General features: G+C 62.0%; 1 protein-coding gene across 1 annotated transcript; it reads right to left on the reverse strand.

Moving 5' to 3' along the window:
• Positions 1–9,391: 9,391 nt before the first annotated feature.
• On the reverse strand, positions 9,392–13,805 carry RMI2 (RecQ mediated genome instability 2). The gene is made up of 2 exons (XM_055136808.1): positions 13,529–13,805; positions 9,392–9,652 (listed from the first exon to the last, which is right to left on the reverse strand). The coding sequence occupies exons 1-2, from the start codon at positions 13,803–13,805 to the stop codon at positions 9,504–9,506; spliced, it is 426 nt and encodes a 141-aa protein (XP_054992783.1). The 3' UTR covers positions 9,392–9,503.
• Between the last annotated feature and the right edge of the window lie 2,793 nt (positions 13,806–16,598).

The raw sequence follows: 16,598 nt of genomic DNA on the forward strand, positions 1-16,598 counted from the left end.
TTTTGTTTGTTTTTGGGCCACACGCTCCTGGCTCTGCACTCATCACTCCTGAGGGTGGCCGTGTGGGGTGACAGGGACCAAACCCGGGTCGGCCGCGTGCAAGGCAGGCACCTTCCCCGCTGTGCTATCGCTGCAGCCCCCACAAAACTCTTTGCAAATAAAAAAAAAATTAAAAAAATTAAGTCAGGGGCTGGAGGGATAGCACAGCGGGGAGGGTGTTTGCCTTGCACGCGGCCGACCAGGGTTCGATTCCCAGCATCCCATATGGTCCCCCGAGCACCGCCAGGGGTAGTTCCTGAGTGCATGAGCCAGGAGTCACCCCTGTGCATTGCCAGGTGTGACCCCCCCAAAAAAAAGAAAGCAAAAAAAAATTAAGTCAAACTTTTTATTTTGAATTGAATCACCGTGAGATACACAATTACAAAAGCTGTTCATGCTCTGGTTTCAGTCACAGTATTTCCACACACATCCCTCCACCAGTACATTTCCCAGCCCCCAGTTTCCCTCCCACCACCTCCCAATTAAACTTTGTAAGTAACAAAGCTGAAGTTTATTAAACTTAATTAAAACTTATTTAATACAGTAAGATTTTATTGCACATATAACATCAGAAATATTTAGTTTCATTTATAATGGCTCTCCTGCCACTGATCCTGATAATTTCATATATCCTAAATTTAATTTTGTACTTAATGAAAAAAATAATCGAGGGGTTGAAGTGATAGCACAGCGGGTAGGGCGTTTGCCTTGTATGCGGCCGACTTGGGTTTGAATCTCAGCATCCCATATGGTCCCCCAAGCACTGCCAGGGGTAATTCCTGAGTGCATGAGCCGGGTGTGACCCAAAAAGCAAAAAAAAAAAAAATTGAATCACTGGGTGCAGGAGCGATTGTCCAGTGGGTAAGGCATTTTGTCTTGCACGTGGCCGACCCAGGTTCGATTCCCAGCATCCCATAGGGTCCCCCAAGCACCAGGAGTAATTCCTGAGTGCAGAGCCAGAAGTAACCCTTGAGCATTGCTGGGGTGCTTGTGATGCAAAAAGAAAAAAATAAAAAAGAATCACTGTAAGTTACAAAGTTACTCATGATTGAGTTTCAGGTGTAACTGTACTGTAGCACTGTCCTGTTATTCATTGATTTGTTCCAGCGGGCACCAGTAACATCTCCATTGTGAGGCTTGTTGTTACTGTTTGTGGCATATGGAATACGCCACAGGTAGCTTGCCAGGCTCTTCCGTGCGGGCGGGATACTCTCGGTAGCTTGCTGGTCTCTCCGAGAGGGACGAAGGAATCGAACCCGGGTTGGCCGAATGCAAGGCAAACACCTACCCGTTGTGCGATCGCTCCAGTCCCTCAGGTGTAACATATTCCTAATTAGGACAATCTGTAGGTGCGAGAGGTCTTTTGTTTTGGGGTCACACCCAGTGACGCTCAGAATTTCCTTCTGGCTCAGCACTCGGGAATCACTCCTGGCTGTGCTCGTGGGACGAGAAGGGATGCCGGGGATTGAACCCTGGTCAGTCGTGTGCAAAGCAAGCACCTTACCCACTGTACTATCACCCTGGCCCCAGAGGTGTGAGAGTTTTAACAAAATGGCTGATAACACTAGATGTTCATGGCTTGAAGGATCAGCCAAAATATTTCACACACAGAACTTAATTTTTGTAGATAGAGATACCATGATTTGCAACACTGTTAATGACACTTTCAGGCCCTAGTCATTCGAGAATTTTTGGAAAAAAATTCTTCAAAAAGGGGTTGGGCTGGAATGATAATGCAGCGGGGAGGGCGTTTGCCTTGCACACGGCTGACCTGGGTTCAATTCCCGGAATCCCATAGGGTCCCCCGAGCCCCTCCAGGAGTCATTCCTGAGTGCAGAGTCAGGAGGAACCCCTGAGCATCGCCAGGTGTGGCCCCAAAATGAAACAGCCAAAAAAGCAAAAATGAAAAAGTCCCGATCAAATGACCATTCAGCATGATCACAGGATACAAGGGGGTCACCCCAGAATGCTGCGTACCCCAGTCCTGGGGTCTGAGAGCCACCAGGAGCAGCGAGGGCAGCCCGTGCAGACCCCCTTGCCACGTTGTCCCCAAACACCCCCTCCCAGCTCTTGTGACCTTTACACTTTTCGGGGGAGGGTCCTGAGTCCGGCCCTGCTCTTCACTTTAGCTCTTCGCCGACCTGAGTAACCCAAGTGACCGCTCTCAGCGGCAAGGAGCTGGGGTGGGGCGGGGAGGGTCCCCAGAGCACGGGCCAGACCCGTCCCAGGGCTCCGAAGACTGCGCCCAAACCCTGTGACAGACCCCCGGAGTCAAACTCAGCCCTGGAGTCTAACCCACAGCCCGGAGTCCCACGCGGGCCCGGCAACCCCCCCTCCTGCTGCAGCTTCCACGCGAGGCGCTGTGGGACTCGCCGCTGGTGCTCGCCGTGGACCGGAGGACCCTCTCACGTTGGGGCGGTGCATCTGCCCTGGGGGGCGCGGGGTCCCACGCCCTAGTCCCCGGGGTCAGATTCCTGGGAAGGCGCCCATTGTGAGGGGAGAAGGGGTAGCCGGGCCGCACCCAGATGCCCGGATGGCCTTGCCTGCCCCCCACGGGCCTCTCGGTGGGGGGCTTCAGGGGAAGCGGGGCCGGAGGAGGCAACAGCAGGGCCGGCTGGGTGCCCGGCTCCTGGGGGGACTCGGGGCTGGTCACTGCGTGTGGCCCCAGGGCTGTCAGACACCGACCGCGCGAGGGGGAGGGGAGGCGGGTCTCCCGGGGGCCTGGTCCCACGAGCCCCGTGCAGTGGGGACGGAGGCCCCCGCCCCCCCCCAGCATCAGTGGCCCCGCAGGCCGGGAGGGGCCAGACGTGGGTAGGAACCGGAACCGGAACCGGAACTGGACCCGCTCCTGCGTGCAGATGGGCCAGGAAGGAGCGAGGTGTCGCTGAGAGCCCGAGAGGGGGCGGGGCTGGGGGTCTCGCAGCCCCCAGGCCTCTGGGTCTGCCAAGAACCCCATGAACAGTGAGTGGAGACGCCTCTCCCGGGAGGGGGGTTAGGGGGCCCCCAGGCCCGGCCTCACCCCCTCCCACAGCCCCGGGTGGACCCCCCGGCATGAGACCCCTGAGCCCAGCTGGGCGTGGCCCCCGCCCCCCTTTTCCCCCCCATCCCCCCGGAAAAAAAGTTCCTGGCTTGACAGAATGAGTCCCGGCCTCTGTAACAAATCCTTTCTGGCCAAGCTCCGTGCTGGGTTCCCAGACGGAGCCGGGACGAGGGCGCGCATGAAGGGGCGGGGCGCGGCGAGCAGCCCACCCGGCACTGACCTAAGAGGCAGCAACAGAACCCGCGGTTTGTGTGGGGGCCACACCTGGCGGTGCTCAGGGCGCCCGGGGCCGCGCGGGTGCAGGGCACGGCGACCCCCTCCCCGGCCCGACCCCCTCCCCGCCGTGCTGCGGCTCCAGCCCCGCCCCCCCCAAGCTGCTCAGGGTGCAGGCGGTCAGCATCCCGACCCCAGCCCCACAGCCTTGTCACCTCCCCTCCGCCACCGTCCCCGTCCCCCCCCAGCCTGCCCCCTTACAGGCACAAAATCATTGTGTAATCCCACCTTTCAGAGAGGGCGGTGTGTGCGGAGACCAGAGCTGCCTAAACTTTTTCTTTTTTTCTTTTGGGGGTCACACCCGGCGATGCACAGGGGTTACTCCTGGCTCTGCACTCAGGAATCACCCCTGGTGGTGCTCAGGGGACCCTATGGGATGCTGGGAATCGAACCCGGGTCGGCTGCGTGCAAGGCAAACGCCCTCCCCGCTGTGCTCTCGCTCCAGCCCCAAATTTTTTTTTTATTTTTTATTTTTTTGCTTGTGAGCCGCTTTTCCCCTGAGAAATGCTGCTCTAGGCCCGGGACGCAGCTGGACAAAGTACTCGGGACAGCACTGACGCTGGGGACAGAGGGCCGGGGCCTGAGCCGCTCGCCTGGCACCCCACCCACCCGGGTTCGAGCACCCTGAGCCACTGGGTGGGGCCGAACATTCCAGAACAAAACAAAAATTCCCTGACAATATGGCCGGAGCGACAGTGCAGTACGAGGGCGCTGGCCTGGTATGTGGCTGACTGGGCTCGAACCCTGGCATCCCGTGTGGGTCCCTGAGCCCACCAGGAGTGATCCCCGAATGCAGAGCCAGGAGTCAGCCCTGAGCACTGCTGGGTGAGCCCCCGCCTAAGGCAAAACAAAACCAAAACACCCTTCCCTGAGTCCCTCACCAACTTCTGGCACAGACCCACACATGTGAGCGTGTGTGTGAGCATGTGTGTTTGCGTGAGCGCGTATATGTGCGTCTGTAGGCGTGTGCGCATGTGTGTGTGTGAGTGTGCAAGCACACGTGTGTCTGTCCACACGGGACAGCTGGCAGCCCTGCCGCTTGCCCCGTGAGGCCACTCTGTGCAGGCGCCACGCGGCCGGGACAACGAGTTCAGCCTGCAGCCACCCGGACACCGCGGGCGCCTCTCGTCCTCGGACTCGCCGGGTGTCACAGTGAGGCAGGAAGAGGTGTCCAGAGCCTCAGGCGGGAAGCGGGAGGCCAGCTCTGCCGAGGACACGGTCTCCACACAGAAAGCCCCAAGGTGCTACGAAAACCTCCCAGACACGACACAGGTGTGAATGGCAGGCTACAAGCCAACACGCAAAAGCCCCTGGCATTCCTACGTGCAAATAAGGAAAGGGGGGGGAGTGAGAAAGGGAGAAAGGGAGAGAGGGAGGAAGGGAGAGAGAAAGGGAGAGAAAGGACAGAGGGAGAGAAAGAGAAAGGGAGAGAGAAGGAGAAAGGGAGGGAGAGAGAAAGGGAGAGAGAGAGGTAGAAAGGGAGGGAGAGAGAAAAATCCCACAATCACGTTTAGAAAGTCAAATGTCGGGGCTGGAGCAATAGCACAGCGGAGAGGGCGTTTGCCTTGCACTCGGCCGACCCGGGTTTGATTCCCAGCATCCCATAGGTTCCCTGAGCACCGCCAGGAGTAATTCCTGAGTGCATGAGCCAGGAGTAACCCCTGTGCATTGCCGGGTGTGACCCAAAAAGCAAAAAAAAAAAAAAAGTCAAATGTCCCGGCAGGAGCTGATGGGGACGGGGGACGGGGGGGGGGGGGGCGGGGGAGCGAAAGGCCGAAAGGCCGTGGGAGTAACAGAAAGGCAAGAGGAGGAGGAGACACGGGCAGTGTCCAGACTGGGGGGGGGGGGTCCCTAGAGGATACCCCTGACCTTTTCCCAAGGAACAGCTCAAACTCCTGAAACAGTTGTAACAGTAGCGGCCTGAGAAGAGCCCAAATGCTGCTCAGGAAAAAGGTGGGAGGCGCCCCTCCCCCATCCAGACCTCCAAAGCCGGAGTCCCAAAACGGTGTGGGCGAGAGACAGACCCGCAGACCAGCAACGTCACACGGACACCCAGGCACGGCCCCGCAGCTGTGGGGCCGGCACCCCCCGCGAGGAGCAAGAGGTGTGCAGAGCAGCACGGAGGGCGCCGCGCCAGCCGGTGCCTGAAAACTGGCCCGTCGCCTGCGGAAAACGGACTCGGACGTCAGGCCCGGAAGTCAAACAAAATGAATCACAGGCCCCGATATCACACCTGAGTCCTGTGCGATTCACAGAATAAAACGTCGGCAGAACTCGCCATGACGCTGAGGCTAAAGGCATCTTCAGGGGTGAAACACCTCGGACCAAGTGGAGAGATAAACGGGACTGGATTAAATCAGGAGGCTCCTGCAGGATATAGACTCCCGCGGACGGAGAAACTATTCGCCCGCCACATAAAAACGGCTTTATATCCAAGATTATAAAGGACCAGGTAGAACTTTACCAAAAAAAAAAAAATTCTTGGGGCTGGAGCGATAGTAAGAAGGCAGGACACTTGCCTTGCACACTGCCCACCCAGATTCCATAGCCGGCATGCCCTAGGGTCCCCTGAGCACTGCCAGGAGTGATGCCTGAGTGCAGAGCCCGGAGTAACCCCTGAGCATGGCCGGGTGTGACCCCAAAAGCCAAAAAGTAAAAAATAACCCAAAGCCATCAAAACATGAGAACAAGGTGAGCAGAGACTTCCTCAAAGAGATACAAACGACCAAAAGGCACGTGACAAAATGCTCCGCATCACCAGCCACCAGGGAGATGCAAATCTCGGCAAGAAGCGGAGAGCATCTCATGCCGCCGAGACCCGCGCACTCAGAGAGAACACGGGGGCCAGACAGCGGGGAGGGCGCTTGCCTTGCACATGGCCCACCCAGGTTCGATCCCTGGCACCCCACATGGTCCTCTGAGCACGGCCAGGGGTGACCCCTGAGCGCAAAGCCAAGAGTCACCCCTGAGCACCAAAACAAAACCAAAGGGGGAAAAAAGGAACGATACAGCGTTGCTGTGGATTGGTCTGGTCGGGCTGGGGGCGGGGACCCTCATTCACAGCTGGGATGTTGCTCCTGTGGGTCCCCGTTTTCGGGGGCATCTGAGTTCACGCTGTAAGGGGGATGCGCAGGGCGGAGAGGTCCACGGCGGGCACCAATGCCTGGGACACCCGGGCGAGCTTCCCCCAAACACAGGACGCGGCGGACGACCCCTCTGGGGGTCACGGGGGACCTGGCCCTGCATGCCGCGAGCGGGATGCTGTATTCCCCGTACTGGCCCCGAGCCCGCTGCGGCTGGACCCACCGGCCGCCGGCCGCGCTGCCCGGGCCGGCCGGCAGGGGGCGCGAGCGGCCAAGCGCCAAGCCCAGCCCCGACGGGCGCGGGGGCTCCGGACACGCGGACACGCGCGCGCAACGGCCTTTCTCCACGGGGGCATCGCCGCCGCTGCCCTGCGCTGGGCCCGGCGCTCCCCTGCAGCGTGGCCCCACCTGCGAGCTGCAGGCGGGAGCGCGGGTCCCGGGGCCACTGCGGCTGGACGCGCGCGTCTCTCCCCGCCCCACCCCGCACTGCAGGCGGCCGCGGTCCGGCTGGGCTGGGCTGGGGTCAGCAGCGGTGGAGGGGGGCTGGGGTCAGCAGCGGTGGAGGGGGGCTGGGGTCGGCAGCGGTGGAGGGGGCTGGGGTCAGCAGCCTGACCCCCGTCCCCCCGCGCCCAGCCGGCCAGGACCCCCGCCGCCCGCCCCCCAGGGCCCCCTCCCGCCGCCCCAAGGGCGCTGCGGTGACGCTCAGCGTTACCAGAACAGGCGCGGCGCGAGGGAACCGCACGGCCCGGCGCGGCCCGCGGAGGGTTTTCGTTTTCTTTTTTCTGATGTAAAGCAGTTCCAAGAAAAGCGAAGTCAGCGCGCGCGGCTCCAGTTCTGAGAAACGGGCCCGTTTCAGAGGGGAAGCCGCCGGCAGCGGCGGGGCGCGGGCGCGGGCGCGCAGGGGCGTGCAGCCGGGGTCCTGGGTGGGGTGGGCCCCAGCATCGGGCGGCGGGGAGGGCGCTCGCCCCTCCTGGCCCACCCAGGGCCCAGCCCGGCCTGCCAGGGGCCCCCTGCAGCGCCAGGAGTGAGCTCTGACCACTGCCAGGCGTGGCCGCCAAACAAACACAAAGAAATACAATGGGGTGGATTGTGTGTGTGTGTGTGTGTGTGTGTGTATGTACAGTAGATAATCCAGTCTAGAATCCGTGTGTGTGTGTGTGTGTGTACAGTAGATAATCCTGCCTTAGAATGTGTGTGTGTACAGTAGATAATCCTATTTTAGAATGGGGCGTGTGCATTCTGTGTGGGACAGCGATAACCCGTCTTAGAACCCACACACTGAGTGCCACCAAGATGCCCGTGCGGACAAACACACTGGGTGCGGGGCAGGACGTCCTGCTGTCTGTGGCACTTTCCCGTGGATCTAGAAGGCTCTGACGGAAGAGCCAACGCTTCCTCCAGAGGCAGCGGGCTGGGGTGGGCGGCCCTGACCGGCAGAGCCTGCGGGCCTGGCCCAGCCCCGGGGTGCTCTGAGGACACGCGCAGACCAGGCGCCCGCAGAGGGGCTCTCTTGGCTCCTCAGGGCCACACCCGGGGCTGCTCCCAGGGATCCCGACTCGCTGCTCAGGGGTCACGCCTGGCAGTGCTGGGGACCACATGCACGGCCCCAGGACACACACCGTGTTCCCGGCACCGCACACGGGCCCAAACCACACACCCTCAAAGACAGCGGCCGGGACACGGCCCTGGTGGCAGCCGCCCTGCTGGGAAGGCCCTGAGCTCACGAGGCCTGTTTGAAACCCGCACCGCAGGGGCCGGGGGCGGCAGAGGGGCACGGCGCTGGCCTTGCAGGGAGCAGACCCAGCCTCGATCCCCGGAGCCCACCAGGAGCAATCCCTGAGCGCTGAGCCAGGAGCAAGCTCCGAGCACCGCCGGGTGTGGCTCAAAAGAGAAAAAGGAAAAGGGAAAATGCATCTAAAACTGCTTCGTGGGGCTGGAGCGATAGCACAGCGGGTAGGGGGTTTGCCTTGCACGCGGCCGACCCGGGTTTGGTTCCCAGCATCCCATAGGGTCCCCTGAGCACAACCAGGAGTGATTCCTGAGTGCAGAGCCAGGAATAACCCCTGAGCATCGCCGATGTGACCCAAAAAGCAAAAAAAAAAAAAAAAAAAGAGAAAAAGGAAAAGGGAAAATGTATCTAAAACTGCTTCGTGGGGCTGGAGCGATAGCACAGCAGGGAGGGCGTTTGCTTTGCATGCAGCTGGCCCGGTTTGATTCCCGGCTGTGAAAAGGGGAAATATTCCAACACCCGGCATCCCCTAGGCTTCCCCGAGCACCGCCAGGAGTCATTCCTGAGTGCAGAGCCAGGAATAACCCCTGAGCATCGCCAGGTGGGACCCCAAAAGCAAAACCAGAACCTGCTTCATGTCAGGCATGGAGCAAATCCCTGGAGCCCCGAGCCACAACCGCACTCCCTCCCCCAGCGCCAAAGCCAGCAACCGAGGAAAGGGGGGCCCCCACCCCACCTCGATCAGAAAATAGCGGGCTCGTAGACTGGAAACGTGGGGCGGCCGGAGCCGGTGTCCCTCAAGAATCACAAAGCCCATGTCGGAGGCGCCGGAGGGCTGGTCTCAGCCTGGCCCGAGTCCCACGCGATGGCAGGGAGGTCCCGCGGGCAGCCCCCACCCCGCAGGGCTGCGGCCTCAGGCCCTGCCCCTCCGCCCGCTCACAGCTCTAGAGATGGGGGAGCCAGAGCCCGCAGGACCGGGCACGGCTCGTCACTAGGGAACGCGGAACAAGGCCGCACGCGCTGTGCGTTTTATTCTGTTTGGGGGCCACACCCGGCAATGCTCTGGCGTGGGGACTGTGTGGGGTGCCGGGAAGGGACCCGGGTCCCCGCCTTCCTGCGTGCTGTGTCCTTCGGCGGGAACTAACCCACGCACAGGCCGCAGAGCGGGGAGTGGTGGGCCACGCGGCACGGCCGGGGCAGGGGAGGGGCTCTGCCTCCAGGGTCCAGAACCGCGAGTCCAGGCTCCCTGCTGGGCCCACGCGGGGTCTCCGAGGAGCACGGGAGACCCGGCCGGGGCAGACAGCCGGGGGTCCCGCCAAGGCCGGGGGCGCAGGCGCAGCTAGGGCAGGTTCCGGTGCAGGTCCTCCACCTCCAGCTCCCACATGCGCGCATGGACCGGGTTGTCCGACAGGTCCGTCATCTTCACCGCCTGCAGGCACGGCTCGGGGCTGCACGCCTGCACCAGCCCCATGACCATCACGTACTTGCCTAGGGGGAGAGGCCAGTGTCCGGGACGGCCGGGAGGCAGCTGGGGACCGCCCGAGCCCGCAGACAGACCGCAGGCAGCTGGGAGCACCAGCTCCACCGCTCCACCCCTGCCACCACGGGGTCCCGGGGTCTCTCAACCCCGCTGGGAACGGCCCCTGGTACCGCTGGGAACGCCCGACTCCCCCCAAAGTGAAACGACCAAGAGGGCGGGAGACGGCTCCAGGCTCTGGGGTGCGTATGTGCCGGGGTGGGGGGGGCTCGCTCCTGGCCCTGCACTTGGGAATCCTCCTGGTGGCACCGGGTGGCACCGCCCCCACAGGGAAAGGCCGTCACGAGGTGGTGCGGGGGTGGCCCGAGGACCCCGCCAGCCCCACGAGCACATCCTTGGGGCGGGTGGCGAGACGGCCACAGGCGCTCAGGGAGACCTGGAAGTCTGCCTGAAGGAGGCGCCGCCCTGGTGGGCACCCTGGCACGGCTCAGCTGCCCGGGCCAAACCCACCCGCACGTTGGTCCGGAAAGTGTGGTACTGGCAGGCCCGCCACCGCGCTCCAAGACCTACAGACGGTTGGTCAGTTGGTCAGTTGGTCAGTCGGTCGGTTGGTCGGTCGGTGTGGGTGAGGATGGGACTGTCGGCTTAATAAAGTCACAAAATCACACACAAAAGAATCACTCAGGTGGTGCTCAGGACCCGGTGGGGTGCAGGGATCAACTCTGGGGCGGGCCTCGTGCAAGGACAGAGTCCTCCCGCTGTGCAAGGACAGAGTCCTCCCCGCTGTGCATCGCTCCTGCCCCTCCACTGCATGCTTTGCAAGCAGGAATCTGGAGAAACCCGAGCACTCTGGGGAAAAAGGGGGAGGCAGGGGAGAGGAGGGGAGGGGAAAAGAGAGGAGGGGAGGAGAGAGGAGGGTAGGGAAGAGGAGGGGAGAGGAGGGGAAGGAAGAGGGGAACGGAGGGGAAGAGGAGGGCAGGGGGAGAGGGGAGGGGAAAAGAGGGTAGGAGAGAGGAGAGGAGGGGACAGGATGGCAGGGAGAGGAGGGGAGAGGAGAGGAGGGGAAAGGAGGGCAGGGGAGGGGGAGGGAGGGCAACCACAGCAAGCCCTCCTGCACCCGTGAGTCAGCCCCTCCCCCGCGCTGGGAGGCAAATCCCACTCTCCTCACCGCGTTGCCAAAAAAGGCCCAGAGGGGAGGCAGCTCCCCCGTGGCTGCCCGTGCCTCCCCCTCTGCCCCCTCCCGTGCCCGGGCCCTACGCAGCTATGACACAGCCGGTCATGGTCATGCACCAGCGCCCGGCCCGCGGGGGGCGGCTGCCGTGGCGGTGACCTAACGGCAGGCTGACCGCGACGCTTCCCACTCCCCGGGGAAGTGGCTCTCCTTGAAAGCAAAACTTGGCCGGCCCTAACCACACACAAGCCCCAGACACGGAGGCTGCCAGCGCCCGGCCCGCCTCCCCCCTGCCGAGGCGGCTCTCCTCCCCGCTCCAGCACAGCGGGCGCAGGGCTCCCGGGAGGGGGGCAGGCGAGGGCACGGGGTGGGCACAGAAGGGGCACCGGCAGGGCGGCCGGCAGGGCAGGTGGGCAGGAGGGAGGCGGTGAAGGCAAGGCTGGGAGTCGGCACAGCTGCAGAGAGCTGCAGGGGGCAGGGTTCCCACTGGCCCTGCAGGGGGGAAGCTGAGGGCCGGGCAGCCTGGTCCCCTGCAGTCCCCAGCCCTCGTTCCAGAAATCTGCCGAACAGCGCCCAGCGCCGTGGGACTTCCACAAAGCCACTGACCCACCCTACCCCGACTCTCACCTTCAAGCCTGCCTGCACCCTGTTCCCTGCTTCCGTACTCGGGCCCCGGGCAGCCAGAGCCCCAGCACCCCTTCAGTCCCTACAGGTAGTAATCTCCACATAGCCTCCAGGACCACCTCCTCCAGGAAGTCCTCCCTGACTGCACAGGCTCGGCTCAGGGGTCCCACCCTGGAGCCTGCACTCACTCATACCTACGAGAGTCCCTCGAGGAGGAGTGACCCGTTTCCTTCCCTGGCTCCCCGCCTGAGGACAGTGACTTGGCGTGGTCAGTCAAGGTGGGGGGTACACCAGCGAGAGAAATGACAGCCCTGCAGACACTCAGGCCGGCGTCACGTGGGGCACTGATGCCCCGGGAGGGACGAGCTGGTGCCAGAGCCTGCCTGAGGCCGAACTCGGGTCTGTGACGGGAAGGAAGGTGGCCTGCACACACACACACACACACACACACACACACACACACACACACACACACACACGGCCAGGAAAGTCACTTCCCTCCATGACGGGTCTGATGGGAAGGCAGCACATCACACACCACACACACGTCATATCACATCACACAGCACATCAATTGCATGTCACATCACACCACACATCAGATACAACACCGCACCACACATCACACACAGCACAGCCAGGAAAGTCACTTCCCAGTGTGGGCACGTGCATTTCACTGACTTTTCACCTGTCACAAAATCTGCTGATCTGGGGCTGCAGCGACAGCACAGCGGGGAGGGCGTTTGCCTTGCACGCGGCCAACCCGGGTTCGATTCCCAGCATCCCACAGGGTCCCCCCAAGCACCGCAAGGAGTGATTCCTGAGTGCATGATCCGGGAGTAACCCCTGAGCCCATGAGCCAGGAGTAACCCCTGAGCCTCGCTGGGTGTGACCCAAAAAAAAAAAAAGCTGATGTGTTTCAGCCACCTGAAGATGCAAAAGCCGCGCTGGGGTGAGGCGCACAGCGACCCGGGCTCAATCCCAGGCAGCCCACAGGGTGACTTCGAAGTGGAGAGTCAGGAGTCAGCCCTGAGCACTGCCAGAAAACAAGAAAACAGGATTTCCACGGCCTGGGAGGTGACGGCGAGTGCGCCCTGCCTCGGTTTCCCCTCGCCAACTGCCCGCGCTGCCCACCCCCCACGCCACATTTTAAACGCGCCTGCAAATTCCCGGGCTCCTCCTGAGGACAGGAAGTGACCGCTTTCCCGAGATGAGACTCGCAGGGCCAAACAGCCCGGGAAACCAAGGGCCTGGCCAGGGGGGCTGCTCCACACAGCCCAGATTCCGCAACATTCCTGTATTCCTGTCCCACGCCGAGCGCCGCTGAGACTCGGTTTCCCTAGAAACACCCCAGAACGTGAGCCACACTTAGTCCCAGACTAGGCACCTCCAGGGCTGGGGGGCTGGGGGAGGCGGGAGTTTCTCTTCTGTTTCCGAACTCTAAAGAGTCTGGGCCTCTGCATCACTCAGTATTTTCCTTCTTGAAAACACCGAAGAACCTGGGACCCGTGGACGAACGCCGAGACCCGGGGTCACCAGCTCACCCCTCTCAGGGCTCCTGCACCAGGAGGAGCGCGGGGATGGGGATGGGGAGGGAACAGAGGGAGGAGGGGGAGGGGCGGGGACCGACGGGGGGGGGGGGGGAGAGGAGGAGACAGAGTGGGAGAGGGGGGGGGGCAGAGGACAGGGTCGTGGACTGGGGGCGGGGCTCGGGGCCAGGGGGCGGGGAGAGGCCCGGGCGGGGTGGCGGGGGAGGGCCTGGGGCGGGCCCGGGGCGGTGCTAGGCCGGGAGCAGGGCCCAGGGGCGGTGGGGGGTCAGCGGGGAGGGGGAGGGCGGGGGTGGGTCCTGGGGGCAGAGGGGGCGGGTCCCGGGGGCGGAGGGGGGCCAGCGGGGAGGGGGAGGGCCTGGGGGCGGGGCCGGGCTCGGCGGGGAAAGGGGGCGGGGCCCAGCGGGGAGGGGGCGGGGCCCGGGGCGGGGAGAGGCCGGGGGCAGGGCCCGGCTCGGCGGGGAAAGGGGGCGGGGCCCGGCGGGGAGGGGGAGGGTCCCGGGGGCGGAGGGGGGCCGGCGGGCTGGCCGGGCCGCGGGCCTTACCTGGGACGAGGCAGGCCCGCCCGCGCGGCACCCGCTCCAGGCCGCGCACCGAGAAGGTCCCGCTCGAGTCCTGCAGCCGCGCGGCGCCGTCGCCCGCCGCCGCCACTACGGTGCCCTGCATCCACACGGCCGCCAGCTCGAGCGGCCCGCGGCCCGCCGCCGTCCGCAACAGCCGCCACCCTCCGGGGCCGCCTGCCCCGTCGCGCCGCAGCTGCCCCGCCAGCACCTTGAGCGGCGGCCCCCGCGGCAGCTTCACGGCGTCCGCGGCGCCTGCCATTCCACCGCGGCTCCGCTTTCCCGCCAACGGTGATAGGCAGCGAGGCCACCAATCCGGGGCACGCGAGCGGAGCCAGCGGCCAATGGTTGGGATGGGGGGCGGGCCCTCCGGACGGAGCCAGCCGCCAATGGTGGGGGTGGAGAGGCGGGACCTCCAGGCGGAACCAGCCGCCAATGGTTGGGCTGGGGAGGCGGCTGCGCCCGCACCCAGCGCCGGGAGTGCGCATGCGTCCGTCAAGAAGCTAACTGTTCCAATGCCGAAATAAATGAGACTAAATCAATGACGGGAGGGAGAGAAAGAACTGTTTCGGGGCCAGAGAGAGCACAGTGGGTAAAGCACTGACTTTGCACGCGTCCGACCGGGGTTCGATCCGGAATCCCATATAAGCATTGCTAGGGGTGATTCCTGAGTGCAGTCAGGAGGCAGCCCTGAACATCCTCAGGTGTGGCCTAAATGACGCTCCCCTCCCAACACCCCCCACCAAAAAAAAAAGAAAAAGAATTCCCTGTTTCAACTCAAAATTAGGCATCATGCAAGTCATGCACTCACTAGAGTTATGGATCTATCACCTGATCTAATGGGGTGTGTTGAGATAAATTAATAAGCCCCGGCTTATTAATAGGGATCAAGAAGACAGTCAAAGTAGCAGCAGGCGGATTGGTGGACGGAAATGGTGAAGGGAGCAGTGTTGAAACACGTTATGCCTGAAACTCAATCATGAATTACTTTATAATTTCATGGTGACTAAATTCAAGTGAATAAACTCCAGTCGAGGGGGCGGAGCGATTGTCCAGAGGGTGGGGCTCTTGCCTCGCACGCAACAGAGTTCAATCCCAGCGGCTCGTGCGGTCCCCAGAGAACCACCCTTGGGCATCACTGGGTGATGCTGCGATAGCCCGAGGGGATGGCGTGATAGTACAGATGTAAGGCACTTGCCTCGTACGTGGCTGGCCGGACTTCGATCCCCAGCGCCACATATGGCACTCTGAGCACTGCCAGGAGTGATCTCTGAGCTCAGAGCCAGGAGTGATCTCTGAGCACCGGGAGAAAATGAAAGAAGTACGGCTGGGAGAGATCCTGGCTTGATGCAGCAGATCCGGTTTGGACCTTGGCCCTGCATCTGTTCCCTCAAACCCAGAGCCAGGAGAAGTCCCTGAACACTCAACACAAGTAAAGCCAGGCAGGGAGGAAGCTAGCAAAGTTTCCCTTTCTTTGATGAACAATTTTAATTATACTTTGACATGATAAAATGATTTGCGGGCTGGAGCAATAGCACAGTGGGTAGGGCGTTTGCCTTGCATATGGCCGACCCAAGTTTGATTCCTTTGTTCCTCTCGGAGAGCCCGGCAAGCTACCGAGAGTATCCCGCCCGCACGGCAGAGCCTGGCTAGCTACCTGTGGGGTATTCGATATGCCAAGAACAGTAAAGACAAGTCTCACGATGGAGACGTTGTGGGTGCCCACTCGAGCAAATCGATGAGCAACGGGATGACAGTGACTGTGATGTAGTGATACAATAATTTGCAATATTTGGGGGGTTGGGGCAAGAAAATGCAGCCAGTAAGGCATTTGCCTGGCATGGGGCTGATCCCTGGCACCACAGTGCTCCCTCGAGTACTCCCTGACCACAGAGCCAGGAGAATTCCTGAGTACTAATGAGCCTAAAGAATCAGACAAGCGGGGCTGGAGCGATAGCACAGCGGGGAGGGCGTTTGCCTTGCATGCAGCCGACCTGGGTTTGAATCCCAGCATCCCATATGGTCCCCTGAGCACCGCCGGGGGTGGTTCCTGAGTGCACAGCCAGGAGTAATCCCTGAGCATCACTGGGTGTGACCCAAAAAGCAAAAATAAATAAAGAATCAAAGAAGAATAGAATTACAAATGAATAAGATACTTTTTTAGAAAAGAACAATCCTTGAAGGAAATCTAGGTGAACAAAGAAGTTGCCAAAACCACTTAGATATAATCTGTTAACTTTGTATTTTTTCCTTTTGGCTTTTTGGGTCACACCCCGGGATGCTCAGGGATTCCTCCTGCCTTGCTCAAGGATCAAATGGGATGGCGGGGATCGAACCTGGTCGGCTGCATGAGGCAAAGAACCTCCCAGCTGCACTATTGTGCTGGCCCCTAATCTCTTGACTTTTGAACATACATGATCAAATCTCAAATGGATGTAGAGGGCCAGGGAAAGCTCAAGGGGCTGACGGACCACCTGATCCCCCCACACACACACACACCACAGGGGGTAGCCTGGTGACTCCTGGCCCCGATGGAGTGTCCTGATAGGAATAAATACATCAGAAAGTGTGTTCTGAGGGGCCAGAGAGAGAATACAGTGGGCAGGGCTCTTGCCAGGCTCTACTCCTCCTGCCACCCCCATCGGGTCCCTGAGCCCCCCGAAGGAGGGGATTGCAAACTCCGGACACTGAGGCAGGTGTGATCTGGACACTCACTCGCGTGGGAAGCAGGCAGGCTGGGTCTGCTCACCCACTGGGTGCACCTGTGTCCCCCCACCCCCCGCCCCGGCCAGGCCCCCCTCACTTGGCCACCCTGCCCTTCCGGGGTGCCGGCTTCCAAGCGGATCCATAGGTGGAGTTCTGGCCGCCCTGCGCAGCCGGGAAGCCAGGGGAATTCCAGGCCCCGAGTCCAGGGCCAGCCAGCCGTGGGGCCCACATGCATCTGGCCCCAGCTCTGGTCACTGGGACGTGAGGCCACACCTGGCCGCCCCGAGATAAGGGGCTGTTCCAGGCCGCGCGGTGACACCCCGAGGCCGGGGCCACACCCCAGGCTCAT

This window comes from Sorex araneus, chromosome 4 (genome assembly GCF_027595985.1).
Source record: "Sorex araneus isolate mSorAra2 chromosome 4, mSorAra2.pri, whole genome shotgun sequence".
Classification (NCBI taxonomy): Eukaryota; Metazoa; Chordata; class Mammalia; order Eulipotyphla; family Soricidae; genus Sorex; species Sorex araneus.